The 21,800-nt window shown below is 47.2% G+C and overlaps 1 protein-coding gene across 1 annotated transcript in view; it reads left to right on the forward strand.

Annotated features, from left to right (window-relative positions):
• The first annotated feature begins 4,144 nt into the window (after nt 1-4,144).
• The window catches only part of LOC113937753 (two pore calcium channel protein 1-like), a 35,998-nt gene continuing 18,342 nt past the window's right edge, over nt 4,145-21,800 (forward strand). Inside the window, exons 1-8 of the mRNA XM_027622555.2 lie at nt 4,145-4,219; nt 12,560-12,651; nt 13,667-13,781; nt 16,165-16,293; nt 18,214-18,330; nt 18,426-18,544; nt 18,750-18,851; nt 20,226-20,352. Of these exons, the coding sequence (XP_027478356.1) occupies nt 4,145-4,219; nt 12,560-12,651; nt 13,667-13,781; nt 16,165-16,293; nt 18,214-18,330; nt 18,426-18,544; nt 18,750-18,851; nt 20,226-20,352 (876 nt within the window). The remainder of the gene's footprint in view (nt 4,220-12,559; nt 12,652-13,666; nt 13,782-16,164; nt 16,294-18,213; nt 18,331-18,425; nt 18,545-18,749; nt 18,852-20,225; nt 20,353-21,800) is intronic.

Here is a 21,800-nt window from a genome sequence, read left to right on the forward strand (position 1 = left end):
TGTTGTCTTTACCCACATAGCCCGATTCCTGCCTTGCAGGGTTTAAAACACTGCACCAAATCTCATGGGATTCTAGGAGATAATTGGCAAATAGAATTAGGGAGAATCTTTGGGTTAAATATGGACTGACTTTTTCTCAACTGAAGCTACCTAACAGCTACTTCTATACAGAGCAGAGTGGAGTGATAATTCCCAGCCTTTGTTCCAGAAGGTCTGGGTTTGTGATCCTAGTGCCACTACTTTCAAGCTGTGTGACCTGGGGCAGGTTGGTTCTCCTTTCTGAGCCTGTTTCCTTGGTTCCAAAGTGGGGCAATTAGTACCTGTCATGGGCTTAATTGTGCCCCCCAACCAAATTCTTTTGTTGAAGTCCTGGCCCCCAGTACCTCAGAATGTGGTCTTTACAAAGATAATGACATTAAGGTGAGGTCATGAGCGTAGGCCCTAATCCAATAAGACTGCTGTCTTTACATGAAGTAGAAATTGGGATGCAGACATGCACAGAGGAAAGACCATGCGGGGACACAGGGAGAAATGGGCTGGCTGCAAACCAAGGAGAGAGACCTCAGATGAAACCAACCCTCCAACACCTTGATCTTGGACTTCTAGCTCCAGAACTGTGAGAAAGCAAATTTCTATTTAAGCCCTCCAGTCTGTGGTATTTTGGTATGGCAGCCCCAGCAAACTTAAACAGTACTTCAAAGGTACTGTTATAGGGTGTACTTTTTGGTAACCAGAGTCTAAAGGCTGTGCTTTCTAAGTCTGTTTCATTCTTTCCCTGCAGAGGTGCATTCTCCCCACCAGCAGAGATTCTGCCAGGAATAGACAGTCTCAGGAACAATTACTAGAGTTTTAATTTTTTTCCATTACAGAAAATATTTTTTTCATTAAATAGGCAAAGTTGCTATTTAAACTCCATCTCTATATCCCTGTTGATTTTACCATATGCAAACACATGAAAGTAAAATAGAAATATAGTTAAAAATGTAACCTTGTAGGAAAGTATACAAGGAAAAACTCTCTCTCCCTTCAAGCTTCTACTCCCTGCTGTGTGCTCAAAGGTAAGGGCTGATGACAGTTTACTTGTGTATCCTTCCAGGAACATATTTTATTCATTTATCAGAAAGTATAGGTAAATGCATCCTTTAAAAAATTTCTACAAAAGATACCAAACTCTATGGAGGGTACTACCATCCTCCCCTGTTTAATATCTTACAGATTTTTTCCTATCAGCCATACAGATCAACTTCATTCTGTCTCCTGGGCTATATAATATAGCTCACATAATTCTAAGTTCAAAGGTCAGATGGTTCTAGGGAGGAAGGTGCCAAAAAGTAGTCTTTCCATGAGGCCATCAGAGACCTGGCTGCTTGCACCTCTCTGCTGTGCCATCTGCAGCATCATCTCCACCCGAGGCTGGCTGCAAGATGCTTGCCAGTGGCTTTTGGAAATACATGTTTTTTATATTTACATTCATAAGACAAGGGGAGGGGAGAGAGAGAAAGAAGCCTCTCCTTGTGGGCCATAGCTTCTTTTAGGCAGGCCAAGCTCCTACTGAGACTGGTAACTGTTGCCAGGAAAACACCCTGTATAGATTGGACTAAGCCAAGCAAGATCATCCTCTAGCGGGAGATGGGATGGAGGCCTGACTGAGTCTGGGTTCCTGGGTGGGCCCGGCGTGGATAGTAGGTTGGGGGTCAGCAGTGTCTGCAGGGTAGGAGTGATCTCATTTGCAAAGAACTGCATTCAAGCATGTTCACATGTGTGCAGATAAAGAAAGAGGTAGAGAAGGATGTTCACCCAAACTGGCTAATAGTGGTTATCTTTGATTAGTTGTTTCAACTCTTTACAATGATTACATTTATATTTTACAAAAAAAAAAAAAAAAAGCCATTTTAAAAGACCTTCCATTAAACAACCATTCCATAAGTCACCACTTGGGATAGAAATAGAATAATTGTCTTTTCTCAAGGGTGTGCAGAGTTTTATGGCGATCCTCACAATAAACATTTTTTTTTAAAGATTTTTATTTATTTGTGTGAGAGAGAGAGCACAAGCAGGGGGAGCGGCAGGCAGAGGGAGAAGCAGACTCCTTGCTGAGCAGGGAGCCTGACATGGGGCTTGATCCCAGGACCCTGGGATCATGACCTGAGCCAAAGGCAGATGCTTCACCAACTGAACCACCCAGGCGTCCCTCACAATAAACATTATGAGAATTATTTCAGACATCCTGTAGACATGGGTCATTGGGTACAAGCTGGTATGAATTCTGCTCTGCCATTTCACCTGCTTCCCATATGGCTGCCTGTTCAGGAAGTGGGTATTCAAAGAGGAAAGTTTCCTGCGCTCTCCTCCGCTAGGTGCTTGTCCTCATGGGGTGGGACAGCATGTACAAATAGAAAAACAGAGGCACCATGTGGTTGTTTTCATGAAGAGCATGGGACCACAGAGAGGAAGCCATCCATTGGCCGGGAGAAGTGGAGGAAAAGCTTGCAGGGGATGTGCTATTAGAATTGTGTGGGAATAATCAGAGGAGGTGGGCGGTGGCAAACGCAGTGCCTGGCTTGCCCATGAAGGGACTGGGGCCACATGGTGCTCTCACAGCAGGCCAGCCTCGTGGCTAGACCTCAACTCTGGCATTGAAAGGCAGGCGGGTGTCCTGTATTCATTTTCTATTGCTGTGTAACAAATTGCCACAAATTTAGGAGTTTAAAGCAACATCCTTTTATTATCTCATAGTCTATAGGCTGAAGTCCAGCAACGCATGGCTGGACTCTATGCCCTGAGTCTCACGTGGCTGAAGTAAAGGCATGGGCAGGGCTATGTTCCTTTCTGGAGGCTGGGGGTGGGGGTGGGGGGCGGAATTTGTTGCTAGGTTCATTCAGATTGTTGGCCAAATTCAGTTCCTTGAAGTTCCCCTCTGTCTTCAAGGCAGCAACATTCTGGCCAGGCACATGGAGCCCTTCCTGGGCTTCCAATCTTTCACCTCCCCTTCTGCTTTTCTCTAATGCTTTTAAGGGCTCATGTGATTCCACTGGGCCAACCTAGATAATCCAGAATAATCTCTGTATTTTAAGATCAACTGATGAGTGACCTGAATTACATGTTCAAAATCTCTTTTGAATGAGTCAAGTAACATTATAGCCCCAGGGAGTAGGACCTGCAATCTTTTGGTGGGGTGGGGTGTTGGGCGGTGAGTAGGAGTGGGGTGGGATTCTGCTTGCTACAGTTTGAGTTGGACCTTGGTAGCCATCAATACCTAATACAGAGTCCTGATGAACCACCTAAGAGGATACCATGCTTCCTGCTGGGTGACCAGGGCCAGTCCCAGCCCGGCCAGCCCTCCTCCTTCTCTGCGAAGGGTCAGTGAAGTTGGTTGGTACTGGGCCCAGGGCCACCTGCCCTGCTGGCCAAGGCTCATCTAAGAATTGGCCTCAGGTATTTTAGATGTATTGTTATAATAAATTCATGACCAACATTTTTAAAAATCAGGAACAGTCGCATGAAAATCTGCATTTTTGCTTTCTCTGGAAAATTCATCAGTTCTGGCAATGCTGAGTTCCTGGCCAAGCTGGAACTGGTGGCACCCTGGGGGTAGGGAGGAGGGTCTGCGCCCCCTCCCCAAAAGTATCTGCCCTAGGAGGCCCCACTGAGTCCATACCCAGTTTTCCCCCAGGGTCTCCACTAGGACGAGGAGAGAATCAACATTTACTGTGCCCTCGCCAGTGGCAGCCACTGAATATGTATTAACTCATTTAATTCTCAAAACAACTATTTTATTGGTGCTTCCACGGCACACGGTGCGGGCCTTATGCCAGGGTGGCCTCTAACCCACGCCGCCACCAGCCGGAGCTCGTCCCCCGCGGCCCCTCGGCGGCCTGCCCCCGCCCCCACCGGCTCCGCGTCCCCGCCCCTGGCTCCAGAGTGCGGCCGGGAGGCCGGGCGGGGAAGGGGCCAGAGGCTGGAAGCCCGCCGCGCCCGCCGCCGCCGGTCCTCCGCCCTCGGGGCCGCCACGGGCCGTCTCCGCCGTGGTCACGTGAAGGGCCGAGCGGAGCGCGCCCAGCCCGGGCCCCCTGGTGCCCGAGGACAGAGTCCGCCGCGGCGGCTCCGACGCTCCCGCATCCCGGCCCGCTGAGCCGCCGCCGAGATGCCAGGGGCTGGCCGAGCCGCGGGCGTGCGCCGCTTGCGCCCGCAACCCTCCGAGGAGCCGCCCGCGCAGGAGGTAAGGACGCCCCGAGGGCTGGCGGCGCGCGTCGACGGCAGAGTCTCCGGCCCCGGCCCCGAGGTTTCCCTCCCGGCGCGGCCACCCCCGGAGCTCCGACCCCGCGCAAAGCCAGCGCCGGCTGCTGGGAATAAGGGCCCGGTGTAGGTAGGCGGGCGAGGAGCCCCCCCTTCCGCCCCGGGTCTGACTCCGTCCTTTGGGCCGCGAGAGCCCTGGCGCCGGGGCTGCTCCGCTGGGAAGCGCACAGGCGGCTGGAGCTCCCGCGATCCGCGACCCGGGCCGCAGCCCTGCACGCTGGAGTAGGAAGGGGGGCCGTCAAGTCCGCGCCCGCGCTGCCTGAGCCCACCCGGAGCCGCCTCCCCCGGGCGGGGGCCGCGCTGGAAGCCGCGCCCGGGCTCCGTGTTGGGGGTCCGGTGCCAATTTAGCGCGCCCCTGCGCGTCCCGGGGTCTAGGGTGGCCCGTGCTCGCCGCACTGTGCTCCATGGCGGCAGGAAAATATGCGAGGGTCCCACTGGAGGGAAACGCCCGGGAAGAAGGCTGCAGGATGTGGGTCTGGGAGTGCTGATGCAGCCCGGGCTCTTCTCATCCCCGCGGGACGAAGCAGATGGGCTCAGCTCTGCACTTCTTTGGAAGACGGGGAGCTTCCAAGCAGTCATTCCTGGACTGTTTCCTGTCTCTGGATAAGAACTCAGAGTGCGGAGGGAAGCAGAACTCCAGGCGTTGGAGCCCCTGCTCTGACTCAGAAAATCCTAACTGTGAATTACAAGATGAGGGCGGCCCCTTACCTGGTGGAGCCTCCCGTTTCCCCCTCTGTAAGGTGGGGATGAAAAGTCACGCCCACCTCAGAGAGTGTGAAGACCTTGTGAGTCAGGCCCAGGGCACAGTGCCTGGCACGCGGTAATGACAGCCAGGCTTCAGGCGTCTGTGGGAACGTTCATGTGGTTGGGCAAGTGTGTGGGAGGTGAAGGGTCTTTTAGTCCCTTCTTCCTCGCCCCGTTGAGCTGGCCTCTTCTGCTCTGCACTGTTCTGCTGTTGCCCCTGTCCCTTCTCCGTGGGCCTGCTTAAGGGAGTCCACCAGGTAGGCTCTTTTGTGTAGGGTTTAAAATCCCTGCCTGGTGCATTGGCCTCCCTCTTTGGCCTGCTGGTCTCTCAGAGAGGCCTGGCCCCTTCCAACAGGTGAATTCTACCATGTCTCCTTAAGGTAGAGGAAAGCAGGTCAAGGAGAAGGAGGAGGGGAAGGACTCTTGGTCCCTAGCTCTGACCCAACCCAGGTGCTGCTCCCCTCATTCTGCACAATGATGGACTTGTGATCACCAGAGTTTTCTATGGCAAGAGCATCTTTTCAGACTGAGATTGTCCATGTCCTTCCTCTGTGTACTTAATATTTCTTTGTCTAAATAAGAGAAGAATGTAGAAAAAAACTAATCATTTGAGACCTCAAGAAATGCAGGGAGGGCTGAAAACAGCCCAGAGTCCTGGTTGAGTCCCGGGTGAGGCTTTTGGCTTAATGCACGCCTGCAGGAATCACATACTTATGTCTCAGTAGCTTTCAAAGACCTCTCCCAGGGGAGCAGGCATAAAAGGTGGGGAGCCTGGTACCAACTGGTAATTCTAGCAGAACCCCTCGTTTTCTGAGATAACAGCGATGATTGAGTCATTAAGCCAAGCAAGGCTCTGACCTAAGATGCTTGGTGGCCACGATGACGTGGTTAGTTTGGGGTCACTTAATAAAAAACTGCCTAGTCATCGGAAATGTATTTCTGCCCTCTCCTTTCAAGTCGTTTTTTAGATCCTTTTTCTGCCGGGTGTTTCTTTTGGCAGATGCTGAGGTGGCAATCCACTCCTTTGGTACTTTTACCAACACTTTCAGCTTTGAAATTGAAATAATCCAATGCTAGTGACCCTCTGCCTTACTGTTGGTTAGAATTACCTGGGGAGTTTTTTAGAAATGTATCTGGGTTCAAGCCCTACTGCAGAAATTCTGATTTAATTGGTCTGAGTGGGGCCTGGGTAACAGTCACTTTAAAGCTACCAAGTATTGAAAGCACAGCCAAGGCTGAGAGCCCATGTCCTGTATGCTGTTAGTTTGTGATCTGTGTGATCACCTCTTGATATTTTATGTGCTTCTCTTTGAATGTTCTTATTCTTAAAACTTTTCATTCAAGTCTTAGATTAGCCTGGCTTCAGGCTCTTGGGGTCTCCTGGTGTTCCCTTATAGTGATTTGCAGAGAAATTTTTTGCAGGAGGAAAATGGGAGGAACCAGGAGGGCCTGGGAGAGGATGAGTTACATCAGGTGGTCACAAGCTGAAATGCCCACAGGGGCCAGGGAAGAACATAAAGCCAGTGGCCTAGGTGGGAATGACTCAGCTGGAGAGTGGGGCTTGTGGTGACATGGAGGGTATGTCTTTTGCCCAAAGAGGATCATGGTTATCCACTTCGAGTTGGTTGTGGCTCCAGGGGCTATCGTAGATTGCAAAAATGGCCATAGACTCTTCCCATCCTGGATACAACCCCATTTGCAATGAGCCTTTGCAACTCCTTACATCAGGAGATGGAGTCAATTTCCCCAGCCTTTGAGACCATTGACCATGAGACTTGCTTTAGCCAATGGGACAGCAGCAGATGCGACACAAGCAGACATATGAAAAATACTCGAGCATTGGTGCTTGCTCTTCTGATGCTCCTGGGAACCCTTTGACCACTGGCATGTGGAAGAGCCCTGGCTAGCCTGCTGCATGATGCACATGGCCAAGACATGTGAGTGAGGCTGTCCTGGGCCATCTCCTCCAGATGACCATACAGATCCCCTAAATTGGCCTAGACCAGAAGGACTTGCCTGGCCGACCCACAGAATTTGAAAAAATAGTGAGTGTTTATTCAGGTGACCTGAGTATCAGGGTGGGTAGCAAAAGCATATTGAAATAGAGCCCAGTGTTGCCAGATGTTATGACCTTTCAAAGAGAAACCAGAAGTTCAAATTTTTATGTAAGCTCCAGTTTTTTAAAAAATTTGAATTAGTAACCAGCATCCATGAAGCACTCTCTGGGCCAAACAAAACACATCTTTAGGCTGCCCTTGGCCTGCAGGTTGTTGGTCTTTCTGCACAGAGGGACTAACAGCTAACTGCTACCCCTTCTCTCATGGTCTTGCCATGGCTGCGATGCCCCGGCTTACCCTTAGCAGCTAGCTCTTTCTTTATGTGAAATGCCCACACTACACTTTATAACCCCAGCTTCTCTTGGCAGTCTTTCCATTTGGAAACGGAAGCTGCTGATATTGCCAGTCTTCATGGAGGAAGTGAGATTTGAGATGGGCCCCCCATGAAGGAAAGTTCTAGAAAGGGTACTCCTGGTTTTAGGTGTGGAAGTGGGGCTGGTGATGGCACAGTGGACACTAGTTTCAGCCAGAGAAGAGAGCTACCACCGTAGGGAAATGAGGGAGACGAAGTTGGAGAGACAGGAGATTGTGGAGCCCCTAAATGCCAAGTTTGACATTTGATTCTGTGGGCACTCTAGGCAAAGAGAAGTCACTAGAACCTTTTGAATAGGGGTTGCATGGGGAAAGCAGTGATCACCTCTATTCTGGGTGTCAGTGTGCCCATAACCGATGGGGGCAAGGAAGGGAGCAGAGACAGGAAGTACAGTGCTTGTAGTGACAGAGGGAAAAACAGATGGGAGAAAATTGTCCTTAAGATTTACAGTAACTTCTTTTTACCTTAGGTTGTGGTTAGTTAGGTTAATTTTCTTATATATCTAAACGAGACTTACCAGCTTTTTTTAAAGCACTTCTATCAACAACTTCGTCAAGGTTCTTGTCTGACTTAAAGGTATCTGGAGCTTCCAGTTGTTTATTCCTACACTGGGGACATAGGGAAAGAACTTCCTTGCTTTCTCGTGGGAGCTTCTGGAAATGATCATTCCCTACCCCCCTGCACTTTCTCTGCCCTCTCTCCCTAAGGGATTCTAAGTTATCCACCTTTTCTCAGAATGAAGGCTTACAGTGTTGAGAGGGCTGGAGGAGAAAACACAAAAATCTTAAATACATTTTCAAATCTTGGGGAGAGGGAGAAAATGTCCCAGCCAGAAGAAAAGGACAAAAAGAAAATCCAGAGAAGTCAGTTATTGCCCTAGTGCCATGAGAATACAAAGCATACAAGAAGCAGGAGCAAAATGGCCATATTTAGACCAGTGATTTTCCATCTTGCCTGCATGTTGGAATCCCCTGGGAACTTTACAGATTCGTCCTGGGTCTCACCTCCTTGAGACTCTTGATGCACTTGGTCTGGGCAACGGGATCTTTACAAGTAAAGCTCGGAAGGTGGTGGTAGGTGCTGTGGGAGTTCAGAACTGCTGTCCTGGCAGGCTCCAGTGGCTCCTCGAGGCCGGGTCTGCTGTTGTGAGGTGCAAAGCCATCTATAAGCTGCGTCTGGGGGGAACATTGCTATTTGGTCTTTGCTTGTTTTCATGGTAGATATGGGCAGTGGATCGCATGTAAACTTGAAAGTATGCAGTTTTGAAACAGCATGTCTAACACAAGCCACGTTCTTGGGTTGGATGAAAATGATTTGTTTTATGGAAAGATCCAGATGGCCTTAGTACTAGTGAGAATGGTCATTACACTAAGTTTGCCTGTGGAGAGTACTTCTTCCCAAGCAAAGACGGACAGGAGCCTTAGAAGTTGCTCACAAACAGGTCGGAGAGAAGGAAGACAAGTAGGAGCAGAAGACAGAGCGGGTGAGATTTTAAAAAGACGCAGATGTCAGAAATGGACTAGGTAAGAATGGGAAGGCTTGGAAACAACATAAAGGTAAATTTGCTGTTGTGAAAGTGTCAGCGTATTTAAACGTAACAGACGAATTCAGATGGCCAGGCTGGTGGGGGGATTGGAAGAGGTGCCCTGGTGCTTATATCATTCAGTGTGGGGAGCCTTCGTAACGTCTGATGGAGGTAACCCCCCAGGGCCTGGCTGGCTGAGGAATTTCTGCTGAGCATTTTTTTCCTCTTCTCTACCTGGAGGGCGTGTGGGTGTCAAACTGCTTGTTTGTGGACAAACCATTTCACTGGGACTGGAAGAATGTTAGTAGCATCATCTTTTTAAATTGGGAATGTTAGTGGCTTTAAGAGATTTTGCCTTAAATATATTTTTTAAAGGTCTTCATATGATAATTCGTTGCTGTTCCAGTATAATCTTTATGGGGCTTAATGGAACTTTCTTAAGATTAGTGTGCATTCACTTAAAAAAAACAAAACCTCCTGTTGATCCTAGCCATTTTCTTTTCTTTTTTTTTTTTAAGATTTTATTTATTTATTTATTTGACAGAGAGAGAGACAGCGAGAGAGGGAACACAAGCAGGGGGAGTGGGAGAGGGAGGAGCAGCCTTCCCACGGAGCAGGGAGCCCGATGTGGGGCTCGATCCCAGGACCCTGGGACCATGACCTGAGCCGAAGGCAGACGCTTAACGACTGAGCCACCCAGGCACCCCTATGCTAGCCATTTTCTACCTAAAACAGATTTCTTTTTTTTTTTTTTAAAGATTTTATTTATTTATTTGACAGAGAGAGACACAGCGAAAGAGGGAACACAAGCAGGGGGGAGTGGGAGAGGGAGAAGCAGGCTTCCCGCAGAGCAGGGACCCGATGCGGGGCTCAATCCCAGGACCCCGGGACCATGACCTGAGCCGAAGGCAGACGCTTAACGACTGAGCCACCCAGGCGCCCAGTTTTTAAAAGATCTTATTTATTTATTTATTTATTTATTTATTTATTTATTTATTATTTAGAGCACGAGCAGGGGGAAGTGCAGAGGGAGAGAGAGAGAACGTTAGGCAGACTCTGCACTGAGCGTGGAGCCCAACGTGGGTCTCCATCCCATGACCCTGATATTATGACCTGAGCCGAAATCAAGAGTCAGATGCTGAACCGACTGAGCCACCTAGGCACTCCTGGTGCTTCTTAGTTTTTAATAACCTGCCTTTAAGAATTGCTGTACCAGCCCTTAGAAGGCACGTGACTCAAGAGGGATCGGGTTCTTAGAGCAGTTTATTCATCTTTGAGATTGTTGTTCCATATCTATTTTTAATCAAAACATTTATCTTTCTTTTTGGGCAATTTTTAACAGCTTTATTGAACTATAATTGATATGAACTAAACTATACTTATTTAAAGAGTGCAGTTTGGTGAGTCTTGGTACATGAATACACTCGTGATATTAATACCACAGTCAAGGTAATGAACATATCTGTCACCCCTACAAGTTTCCTCATGCCTGCTTGCCATCCACCCCTCTCTCCATCCCTTCCTCCCCAGGCCCAGGCAGCTGGTCTCATTTGTGCCACTATAGATTAGCTTGCATATCCTATATACTCATGTAGTAGGTACTCTCTTGGGGGGATAGGAGTTAGCTTCTTTCACCAGGCACAGTTACTTGGAGATTCATCCATTTTGTTGTGTTTATCAGTAATTCATTCCTTTCTATTGCGGGATAGTCTTTCATGGTATAGATATATCACCTTTTGTTTATCCGTACACCTATTTGTGGACATTTGGGTTCTTTCTGGTTTTCAACTGTTGAGCTGCTATGAATATTTGCATACAAGTACCACTTTGGAATGGTGTTCTAACGTAAGCCGCGTTCTTGGGTTGGATGTAAAGTCTGTGTAGACATGTGTTTTCTTTCTCTTTAGGAACTTAGGAACAGAATTGCCAAGAAACTACCAAACTGTTTTCTGAAGTAAACGCACCTTTTTCCATTCCTACCAACAATGTGTGAGAGTTCCAGTTGCTTTACATCCTTGTCAGCACTTGGTGTGGTCAGTCTTTAGTTTTAGCCATTGTAGTCGATATGAAGTGGTATCTCACTGTGGTTTAAATATGTATTTCCCTAATGACTAATGATGTTGAGCATCTTCTTATGTGCTTCTTTGCCATGCATACGTATATCTTCTTTAGTGAAATGTCTGTTAAAAGACTTATCTTAGTAACTAATGTTTGTGTTTTTTAATGGAATAGAACTTACTTTTTTAAAAGTGTTGCAATATGAAATAAATTGAGGAAACACAGTTCTGCTGTGTCTCCAGATACATACTTTTGTATATTTCTCTAAAGTTTGGAATCTTTTGACCTCTCTGAATACTAGATGCGTTTGCAAAATTGACTTGCTTGACCAATGATAAATTTCCATCCCAATTCCAACAGGAAGATGTCCTATGTTTTGAGGAGGTAACTCTGGTAATTGAATGGATAATCATGTTGTTTTCCTCCTCAAGTACATAGGAAGGTCTAAATAGCTAGTCTGTTTGTATGTGTGCTTATCTCATTTATACAGAATCAGAAGTGTGAGTCATCACCAGTGGGGCTCAGCCGTACTGGTCATGAGGAGATGTAAAGTCAAATCTCAAGATGCCCCTTTGGCTGATTGGATATTGTTAATCATTTTAAGTTATATGAGTGTTGATGAGAAGCAGGAAAACATGATGCTCATGTACTATTTAGAGGCATATCAAAGGCGTAACTTTGAGGGAAACAATTTGGTAGTATCTATCAAAATAAAAAACACAAATTCCTTTCATTCACAAGTTCAACTCTATCCTACAAAAACATTCATATGACACAAAGCTATGCATGTGTGTCTGTGTGTAATATATATTTTTAAAAATTCAATGTAATTGTGTTCAAAATAGAAAAAAAAAAAGGGAGACACTACCTAAAGGAACAGGCATTTATTAAAAAGAATGGGGTAGGTGTATATATAGTCACGAAAAAAATGTCCAGAATATATTGAGTGAGAAAAGTAAGCTTTGTATCATATGAAAACAATTTTATTATTTTAAAATTCTGTGTATGTATAGAGTGGGGTCATACCTTAAGAAGGAGTTAGCTTCAAAAGTCATCCAGAAAGGCAGTAATTTATGTGTCAAAATTACCCTTGAAAAACACTCTAACCACCCGTCAAGTACCCTAAATATAATTTTGTGTTTATATATTTGTGTGTATATAGCCTATATATGTTAGTATAAATATGCCATTTAAGGACATGTGTGTATATATATATATATATATATATATATATATATATATATACTAGTCAGTGCTTTTTGGTTTTCATTTCCTCCTCTGAGAGCCTATATTTGAAATCAAGGAAGTCCAGCATGCCTATGTCTCAGCCCCACTGCAGGATTCCCAGTGCCCAGCAATGGATCTGGAGATGTACATACAGTACTATAATGTTAATTACCTCTGTCAAGAGTGGGCTGGGGGTGGGTTCCTTTTTGTACTTACATATGAAAAAGAGAAATGTCCTTTCCTCTTCTGAATGATGTTCTCTCCTTACTTTCTCCCAAGGAGGACCAGGACCTCCTCCTGGCAGGTGCCTATGTTTCTGATGCCCAGTACAACAGAAATGTTCCCTTTGAAACATCTCCTCAGGCCATCAGGTAATGAAAGGGTTAAACTGTCACATAAAGCAAACTGTCCTCTAGTACTTAATAGTCTTGAAGTTAAACCCAAACCGAAGACATTATCTCCACAAACGTTTTTGGGAAGTTTCTAGGGTATACACATAGATTTGGAGTAAATCCTAAAATCCAATGCTTTTTTTTTTTTTTTAAGTTATAAGAGCATGGTGCCTCACACATAGGAAAGCATTCAATAAATACATTAAGGACGGGTAAATGAGTAAATGAGAACATCCAGAACAGGAGAGAGGGCATCCAAAGTAAAATATATATCATCTTTTCCTCTTAGACATGATTTGTCTTCTTAGAGTCTAAATGAAAAGTCTTGTTCTTTTTCTTTCTGTTGCCTTGTGATGTAGTCCGTACATTTGTTCTTTTCATAAGAATCCCGCCTTTTCTCTCTCACCCCGTAAACGTTGAACTAAGACCAAGAATTTGGCCCAAAATAAGGAAAAAACATTTCTTATCATCAGGGCTCAGTGCCAGTGCCGCCAAAAGCAATGAACGCCTCATTCCTGGAAGCTTCAAGCAGGTTGGGGGGACTGCCCCCCACCCATCGGAAGAGAACTGTGTGACTGTGAGATCTCTCTGAGTCTATCGTGTCGAGATGGGACGATGCACATTTTAAATTGGTTAGGCTACCCTGCCACATAATAATAGGTCACTTTAACTGAGGGTTTACTCTGTACTGGTCACTGTTTAAAGTCCTCTAAAAGGATTCTCTTATTGTCACAATCACCATGAGGAAGGTATAATCATAGCCGGAGACTGTTAAGAGACTGTGCTGTGAGATATGATAATATGTTGATTTTTTTCTGTTAGTGTTTTGTAATGCGTGCTCAATTCAGTACTGTCCCTTGCTCCCTAGAATTGAAAGGAAATGTGGCCAGAGCCATACTTTGTATTTTATCTACCATATCTTCTAGTGGGAAGTTTGAGTGCTGTTTAACTCCTGCTCCTTATTTATAAACACCTCTATTCTTTTCGTCTTCAGACTTTACTATTTTTATAACCACTGGACAATGCAAGTAGCCATCTACTTCTTTATTTGTGTCGACCTTTCCCTCGCCCTGTTTGAAGAACCTGCGCTGTTTCCACTGCCTTTCTTGGTAAGGATTAAAAACAAAATGGCTACCTAGACTTTGTCATTGATGAGTTGGGCCCCCTTCCTCTTCCTTCCCCCCCCCCCGCAAATTTCAATAAATATGAACATGGTTTTATTTTTATTGCTAGGGACTGGAAGAATTCTGACTATTCCCTGAGCTGATGCTTCACTCATAAGCATTTTCAATGGAGTAGAAGGTTTATTGTCTTCTGTGTACACAGGGACAGACTGGATAGACAAAGGATATTTTCAAAGCATATCTATAAAATGGCAAGTAGACAGCGTCATAATATGGTGGAATATGCAACTTGTACTTGCCACTTTTCCAGCTTTTTTCTTTCCTAAGTCACTATTTATTGGTGATTAGTAGCTGATCACATATGATTTTGAGTAACATATCAAATTAACCAGCTATTCCAGATCAGTCTAAGTAATAAATTGATGATCTATTCATGTTAATTCCCAACTTGATGCTGCTTCTGCAGAGAGTAGGAGTACTCCTCTGAAAGTAGGTATAACAGAGACTGGATGACTTGGAAGGCCCAGAGTATTTACTGTCTAGTCCTTTAACAGATAAAATTCATTGATCCCTAGCTTTAAAGAACAGGCTTTTATTACCTCCCATGATTCTGTGGGTAACAGAATCTGCCCAGCTGGGCAGATTTTCTGTTCCTGTGTCATGAGCTGGGATAGTAGATATCTGGAAGCTCTGTCCATCTCTGGAGGCTGGCAGGTGCTGCTGGCCATCAGCTGGGAGCTTGCCCGGCTGGAGCTGTGGACCAGAGGGCCCTGCTCTCTTTTACACGGCTGCTGCATGGGGCTTAGGCTCCTCCCAGTGGGAGAGGGGGAGATCCAGGAAGGAGCATCCTCGTGTACGGGCACCATCAAGCTTCCGTTTGGTGACACTTGCTGATGTCCTGTTGGCCAAAGCCCATCAGGTGTTGGAGCCCTGAGTCAACAGGGGAGGACATCGCACAGGGCTAAAAATTGGAATCATGGTTCATCGGGGGCCATCAAAGTGATGGTATAACATATGATGTAGATGCCACAATTAATGGAGTCTCTGGATAGAAAACTTGTAGCCCAGGGACTATCAAAACAAACACAAAGTTGGACTAAGCAGAGCTGTGCATTCACAGACCCAGACAGTCAGCCCCTCCCTAGCAAGGCCTGCTCTGGACGCCATGAGCCTTCCCTGGGGTTGTCTCCTCAGCCCCTTGCCTCTCTTCCCAAGTCCTCCCCCTTCCGGGTGTTGGTGGTCCCGTACAGCTTCGGGTTGGCTGCCTCGGTTCAGAGTGCTCCTTCAGCCAGCATCTGTACCTCCAGTCTCTAGAATCCAACGTGTCATGCTGGGGCTTTGGCCCAGAGGCAGCGTTACCGAGCACATCTTATCTTGAGCAGGGCTGTCCTGGAATCACCCCAGGCCCTTTGGTATGCCTGGTCTTGACAGTGAGTCTCTAGAACCCTTCAAGGGTGAGCAGGCTGAGGGCTAGAAGGTTTGCAAGGGGCTGCAGCCCGTGCCGGTGCCCAGGACCCATGAAGGCCGGGATGGGGGAAGGAAGACTGTATCACCTGCTGCTTTCAGGGCCCAGAGCCAGCCCCTTCCTTCCCGTCCCTTAGGGAATCCATTCCTCCAGCCCTCACCCCAGACCTTTCTGTCTTCCTAGCCTACACCAGGTTGCCCTGCCCCCAACTCCTCCTGCTCTGCCGTCCTCCTCTCCCCGTGATGGAGATAAGTGCCCTTGTTAGGGAGGACTTACTGCCTCAGGGCAGTCACAGGAAAGCTTGGGCTGCGTCACAGGCTACTGAGCTAGCTGCCTGTAGGGAGTTCGGAACTGGGGTCCTGTCACCTAGGGAGGACACGGTCAGGACGTGGCACTGGGGCTCAGTGGCCTCCATTCTTTCCTCCGACCAGGCACAACAGGCAGAGGGCAGCGGTGGCAGGGATGGCTAAGGAATGACCCGCATTCAAAACAGATCTCTGGGGAGTTGCCCTACTGTCAGGGAAACTGAACGTCTAGATGCCTATTCTAAATATGAACGTGAGAATTGGAGAGCATAGAAGACGCCCATGTCTATCGTCCTTGCCCTCCCCTTTTCTGGGGAAATGCTTCTGGGTCCCCTGCCTGCTGATTCAGCCCCTCCCAGGAAGCCCTGCCTGTTAGGTCACGGGATTCATGGCTCGAGGACAGGTTTCCTTTTAAGAGGAAGAAACCATCCCCACCAGCAAAGAATTTGGCTGCAACTGGCAGTGAAATGAAGGGACATCGCTAATTCTCAGAGGGTGGCATCAAGGGAGCGTGGGGGCTGTGGCAGTTGCAAGAGGGCTAAAGCTGAGTCTCCAAATGGCCAGGGGGCTGTGTTGAGTCTTTGTTTTCTGCGTGCAGGCTACCTCGATAGCAGAAGTACTCTGTCTGACTGCATTCTTTGGGAGACTTGTACATTTTGCGAAAGTCACTCCTCAAATGGTTTTCTGGAAGGATACGAAAAACATCTGCATCATGGTAACCATAGTGGTGAGTGTTCATTACAGTGCCCTGAGGAATTTGTGGTCAAAGGCAGAAACTATGAAGCGAAAAGACAGAATAGATTTGACTTGGTTAAAGCAACAGTGACAGACTTCGGCACAGCAAACCCCATCTGCAATGCGAATCCCGATTGAACAGCAAATAAGGCAAAATATGGGAGTGTGAATTCTGTATTTTAACATAGCGAAAGCACTTCCAAATTAAGAGGAAAAAAACTCCACTAGTGCTGAAAATAGGTGAGGGCATCTCATAGAAGAAAAAATAAATAATGGTCAATATGAAAAAATGTGTAATTTCTCTAATTAAGAAATATATATTAAAACAACACTAAAATACCATGTGTTTGCCTTTGAAACAGTGTTAGCAAGATTGAGAGAAAAAAGAACCTCTTATACCCTACTGAAGGGACAAATAAGCTTTCTGGAAGGCTGTGTGGCCGTTCCTTTCAAAAAGCCTTGCACCCCGGAGTTCCATTCCTGCGAATTTATCTTTAGGGAAGAAGGATGTGTTCAAAGATTTAGCCCCAAGATTGGTCATGGCTGAACTGTCTATAATACTGAAAAATTGGAAACAACTCTTATTTCCTGACAGTAGATAATGTATTATATAAAATGTGGTGCGCCTACTCAGCCCTTTGAAGTAGTGTTAAAGCAACTATGGTGTCTATTACCAAGGGGAGGTGCTTATTATTCATTAAGTCAAAAGAACAAGATACAATAGAGCTGGATCTCAACTTTGTTGAAAAGAAAAAGGAAAGAATGTGTATAACATTCACAGAGAAATCTGGGAGGGTATATGCTAAGCAGTTATGCCCAGAGGGGCAGGGTATGTATTCTGAAACAAGGCTGTAATGTCCAGAGAGGCCCCTTCAGTGATTGGATAAAGGTACTTTATAGTTAGCATAACGGTGCGGTAGCCAGCAGGCCTGAACCAGGGTTCTTCCTGATTAACCCGAGGCTCAGTCTGCACGCCTCTAAGCCAGAGCTGCCACGATCACTAGTAGGTAGGGGTCCCCATGCTGTAGCCCATACCGGTTTCCCTTCTGAGTTTCTTTTGTCTGTGGCCAGCTGCTTGGTAGCAGTGTCTATGGGTGTCAGCACAAACAGAATGGGACAAAACCCACCCTCTTTGCGCCCCCACTCCTCTAGCTGTTTGTTTGTGGGTGGTGCCTTAGGTCCCAACACCCAGTTCCTAATCCTCTTAGTCAAAAATCTCTCTTCTCCCTTGCGGCCGGCCTCCCCAAAGCCCCTCAGGATGCCTCTTGCCCTGTTTCCATCCTCCCCACTTGGACGATTGCAGTAGTCTCTGATGTGACCACGCATTGTTGTCTATTGGTTGCGTGACATTCTGTTCCCACAACGTGGTCCAGGCCCTGGTCACCCCTTTCAGGAACCGCCACGGTCACCTCAACCTCCGATCCCCACCCGATAGCGTGCATTTTAGATGCCGCCGCTGGATGGATCCTCTGGAAGCACATCTCCCATCACTTCCCTCCCTTGCTCAAAAATGTCTGTGAGCTCCACAGACTATCCAGTGCCCCCAGTCCTGCAAACATGTTTCATGGGGCCCTCTTCACCCTAGCTGGCCCAAGCTGCCTCCTGCCCTGCATACCTACTGCCCCCTCCTCCCCAGCCTGACGTGGCTCATTTGCCTGGAAGGCCCACGGTCTCTTCTCGCTTTGCTCAAAACATTTGTTTTGACCTCCCTTCATGCATCTGCTGAGCCCTCGGAATGTGGAGACTATCTCTCTGTACTTTTCTTATTTTTAGAAATATTTGTTAAAATCCTTAAGGCACACTCAATCCGGGAAAGGTCCCTGGAACCACAGGCTTGGGTTCCGCACTGTCACTTCCTGTGTGTGTCCTCTAGCAGGGTGACACTGACAGTTTTGTCCCGTGTCTCTCACAGCTGACCTTGATCGATTTGATTATCTACGGTTCCCTGGAAGCTGTTAATATCCACAGCGTTCGATGGTCAAGGGCCTTAAGGCCAGTCTTCCTAATTAACTTCCCTGAAAGTCGTCAGGTAAGGAGATACCTTAGGATAACGCAAGGGCTTGGTTTTTGTTTGCAGAAAATGAGCCGACTTCTTGGAAATGAAATAAAATTTTGTCTTCACAGATCCGAAGAACTTTCAGAAGCATTCGGAACACTCTGCCCGATATCCTCTATGTCTTCCTCTTGTTCATGTTCAGTGTGCTGATATTCTCCCTTATGGCCTTGAAGCTTTTTGGGGATCGGTGAGCACACTGCTCTGGCAGTTTCTGCCTGTGAATTCTCCCATTTGGGTTCCGCCCATTGGTGGCAGAATCTGTCACCGGATGCCATCTTCCTCGTTCAGACACTCCAGGAGTGCTTTTGAAAGGGGGGGAAAAAGTGTATCAGAAATCACAGCTTTATTTATGGGTGTGAGTTTCTCACTTTGTGTTTTTGGTTCCTTTTTAGGGGTCTTCAAACAGTGGAAGGCTTGCCCTACTTCACAAATATCCTGGAGATAGCGTTTGAACTCTACGTGCTGGTCACTACTGCGAACAGCCCTGATGTCATGTACGTTTGTCTCTGCTCACGTTCACGGACACCTGTTACCATGACAGAATTCACTTTGTTTAAGGCGCTACCTCCTGACACCAGCAGGGCTGAGAGAGGAGAAGTAGTGATTTTCTGTGTATTCATATTCATCGTCAACATTTTTGAAGAATGTAAAATGTTTACATTAATGATAGCCTACCCTCTCTCTATTTAAAACTAAATTTAGGTGATTTTTTTTTTTTCAACTGAAAGCAACAGGTGACATCTCTTGAGATACAACTCTTAAATATTGGAGCCTACTTTCTATTCCAGGACTTTTTTGAGTCTTGAATTTATACACTAAGCCATCTTTATAAAGGAATCATGGCTTGTTCTCCTAAGCTTTGATGTGCTTTTCTGGTTAAATGAAACAGGAAAGAAATGTAAAGACAAGTAGTCATTGCCTTCCCCCTCAGAATGCCAATTCTCCACACGTGGACTTTACTTAGGAGGAAAACGTGATTTTTTTTTTTTCTTCGTATTATGGATTAACCTTGTTTGTGGAAGTAAAATGATCAAACAGTGCTACACTGAGTAGACATCTCTTGGGGTCCAGGGCGTGGACGGGGCTCTAACTGCAAATGTCAATCCCACCAACTCAGGCCATACTGCGCATCTGGGCAGGGGCAGGCTTTCTGTCATCTAGGTCTGTGTGTGATCATCACGTTGACTTGTTCTGGTTGTTGCCCACTCTTGGGCCTGGCTCGGACACAACGCGGGCGAGGTGCAGTTCTGGCCCTCCTTGTGTTCTCTTGCATCTTTCCCTCAGACCCTGGGCCGCTGGCCATGCTCCTCCCGTCCTGTATGAAATCCGATTTCCATTAAAGGTGGACTGAGCACACATCCTGATGTATGCCTCTCACCCTGGTGCCATTGTTAACGGTGCCCCTTTCCTTCTCATTGTCCTTGAGTGGCTAGAAAATTATCTGCACCTCCCACCCCCTGTCCCAGCAAGGCAGTCTGGTGTCCCTGAAGAGCCTTGAGTATAAGCCCAAGCCACTCTTGGATTCCTTCTCTGGTTCTGGGCAAGTCGGTCTCCTTTTTAGGTTTTGATTTTCTCATTGTGAAGGGAGGGGCTGGGATTGGGGGATCCCCAAGTCCTAGTTGCCACCTCTATAAGTCACTAAGAAATCCAGAAGGCAAGTTTGGAGCCAGCTGTTTAGCATTAGGGGTGGTGGTGGCTCTCTGCGGCCCCATGGCACCACACCATGTGAGGGACAGTTAGAGTGAGAGAAGGTTTTGCTGTGCCTCGTGCATGTAGATTGTCCATGTGGGATGGCACCCGAGACCAGCCTTTTATGCACTGGGGACCTAGGCTATGAAAAACCATGCCACATAATTCTCTCCTTCCAGGATGCCTGCCTATAACTTCAACTGGTGGTATTCTCTGTACTTCATAACCTACATCATCATCAATACCTACATCTTCATGTCCGTCTTTCTGGCTGTGGTCTACAACAATTATAGGAAGCACTTAAAGGTACTGTGCGTGAGCGGAAGGGGGGTGGGAGCAGGGGGCTGGGCATCTGTGCTGGATCCACTGGCAGGGAGGCTGGCAAACGCATTTGCTCAATATTGGAAGGTGTCCTTTTTCTTGTTGCTTTGGCCGATCTGAAGACTCATGTGGTGTCTTGCTCTCTTCTGCTAGGTGGGGCAGTTCTTTACTGGTCTTTGCGATGGGTCTAACAGTGTGTCTGGACATTGTGAGCAGTGGGAGGCCCTTGCTTTGCTCCTTGCTCTTAAGGCATGAACTTGTTCATGGTTCCTTGAAACGTTTTGTGTAAGAATGGGATTTGGGGATATTCTCCAAGCTCCCAACTCCTTTTCCCCTCTCCGGCAGAAGCAGAAACTTCTTAAAGCCAACAGTTTCTGCCCTGGTACCTGCCTGTTTGATTTATGTTTGGAGAATTTCTGGAGTTGTTGGGTGGGCAGACGCTTCTGAGTACTTGGGGTGGAGGCTGTTTTATTTCTAGCCCAGAATCCACCAGGATACCTCAGCCACGTCACCTGCTCCCCCTGCCCCCCACTGCACACATCTCTGCTCGGTTGTTTTCTCATCTTCTGAAACTAGGTACACAGACAGGCTTTTCATCAAAGGATGATTTTTCCTTAAGGGAAGACATTGCCTTTTGGTTCTTGATCCTTTTGGTTCTGTTCTGAATTTTTCATTGCATAAGGATGGTGCCACCAGGGAACAAGAAGAAAGTCAGGGAGAACTTCAATGTTTGAGGCTAAGGAGAAGCAGGTGGTGGGGCTGAGTCTGAGATTTGGCCCAAATGGCCTTTGCAGGTGCCTGGCCTGTCCCGGTCCGGAGGAGTCTATGCACTATGGGGGCTTGAGCTGCCCCTGCCCCAGAGGCGAGGCCTCCAGAGACCCTCCTACTCCAACTTCCTCCCTCTGGGCAGAGAGAGGCTGTCCCAGAGAGTCTGGTATGCCTCTCCTCTTTGTTGCTGCTGGACAGAACTATCGCCTCTACCTCTCCCAACCCCGAGCAAGTGTTTCTTTGGGTAATCCTCTGCAACAGGGATCAGTCAGCAAACCTCTGAAATGTGTTTTAGGTGCCCAGCACCAGTCCAAGTGCTGAGAGGTCAAAGACGATTAAGGCACAGCCCACACCCCTTAAACATTTACAGTCTAGCTATATAATCAATTAAGTGATGATGTCATTGGGTAACGGGCTTACAGGGAGCAGGGGGAGTGGGCATCAGGTGACCGTAACCCGAGGAGGCCTGTCTAGCCCGCTCTCCTCAGGATGATTCCCTGTGCTCGGGCCAGATGGTCGCTCCAGGCAGGCCCAGCTGTCCTTCCTGCCCTGGACCTCTTCCTTCCGGACCACTTCCAGCCTAGTTTCACTTCCCTGACTTTTCTTCTCCTCCCCTTCTCTTTCTTGATTGACTTATTAGTAGCTCTATCTTCTCCCTTTCCGGG

Source organism: Zalophus californianus, chromosome 8 (assembly GCF_009762305.2).
Source record: "Zalophus californianus isolate mZalCal1 chromosome 8, mZalCal1.pri.v2, whole genome shotgun sequence".
Taxonomy (NCBI): Eukaryota; Metazoa; Chordata; class Mammalia; order Carnivora; family Otariidae; genus Zalophus; species Zalophus californianus.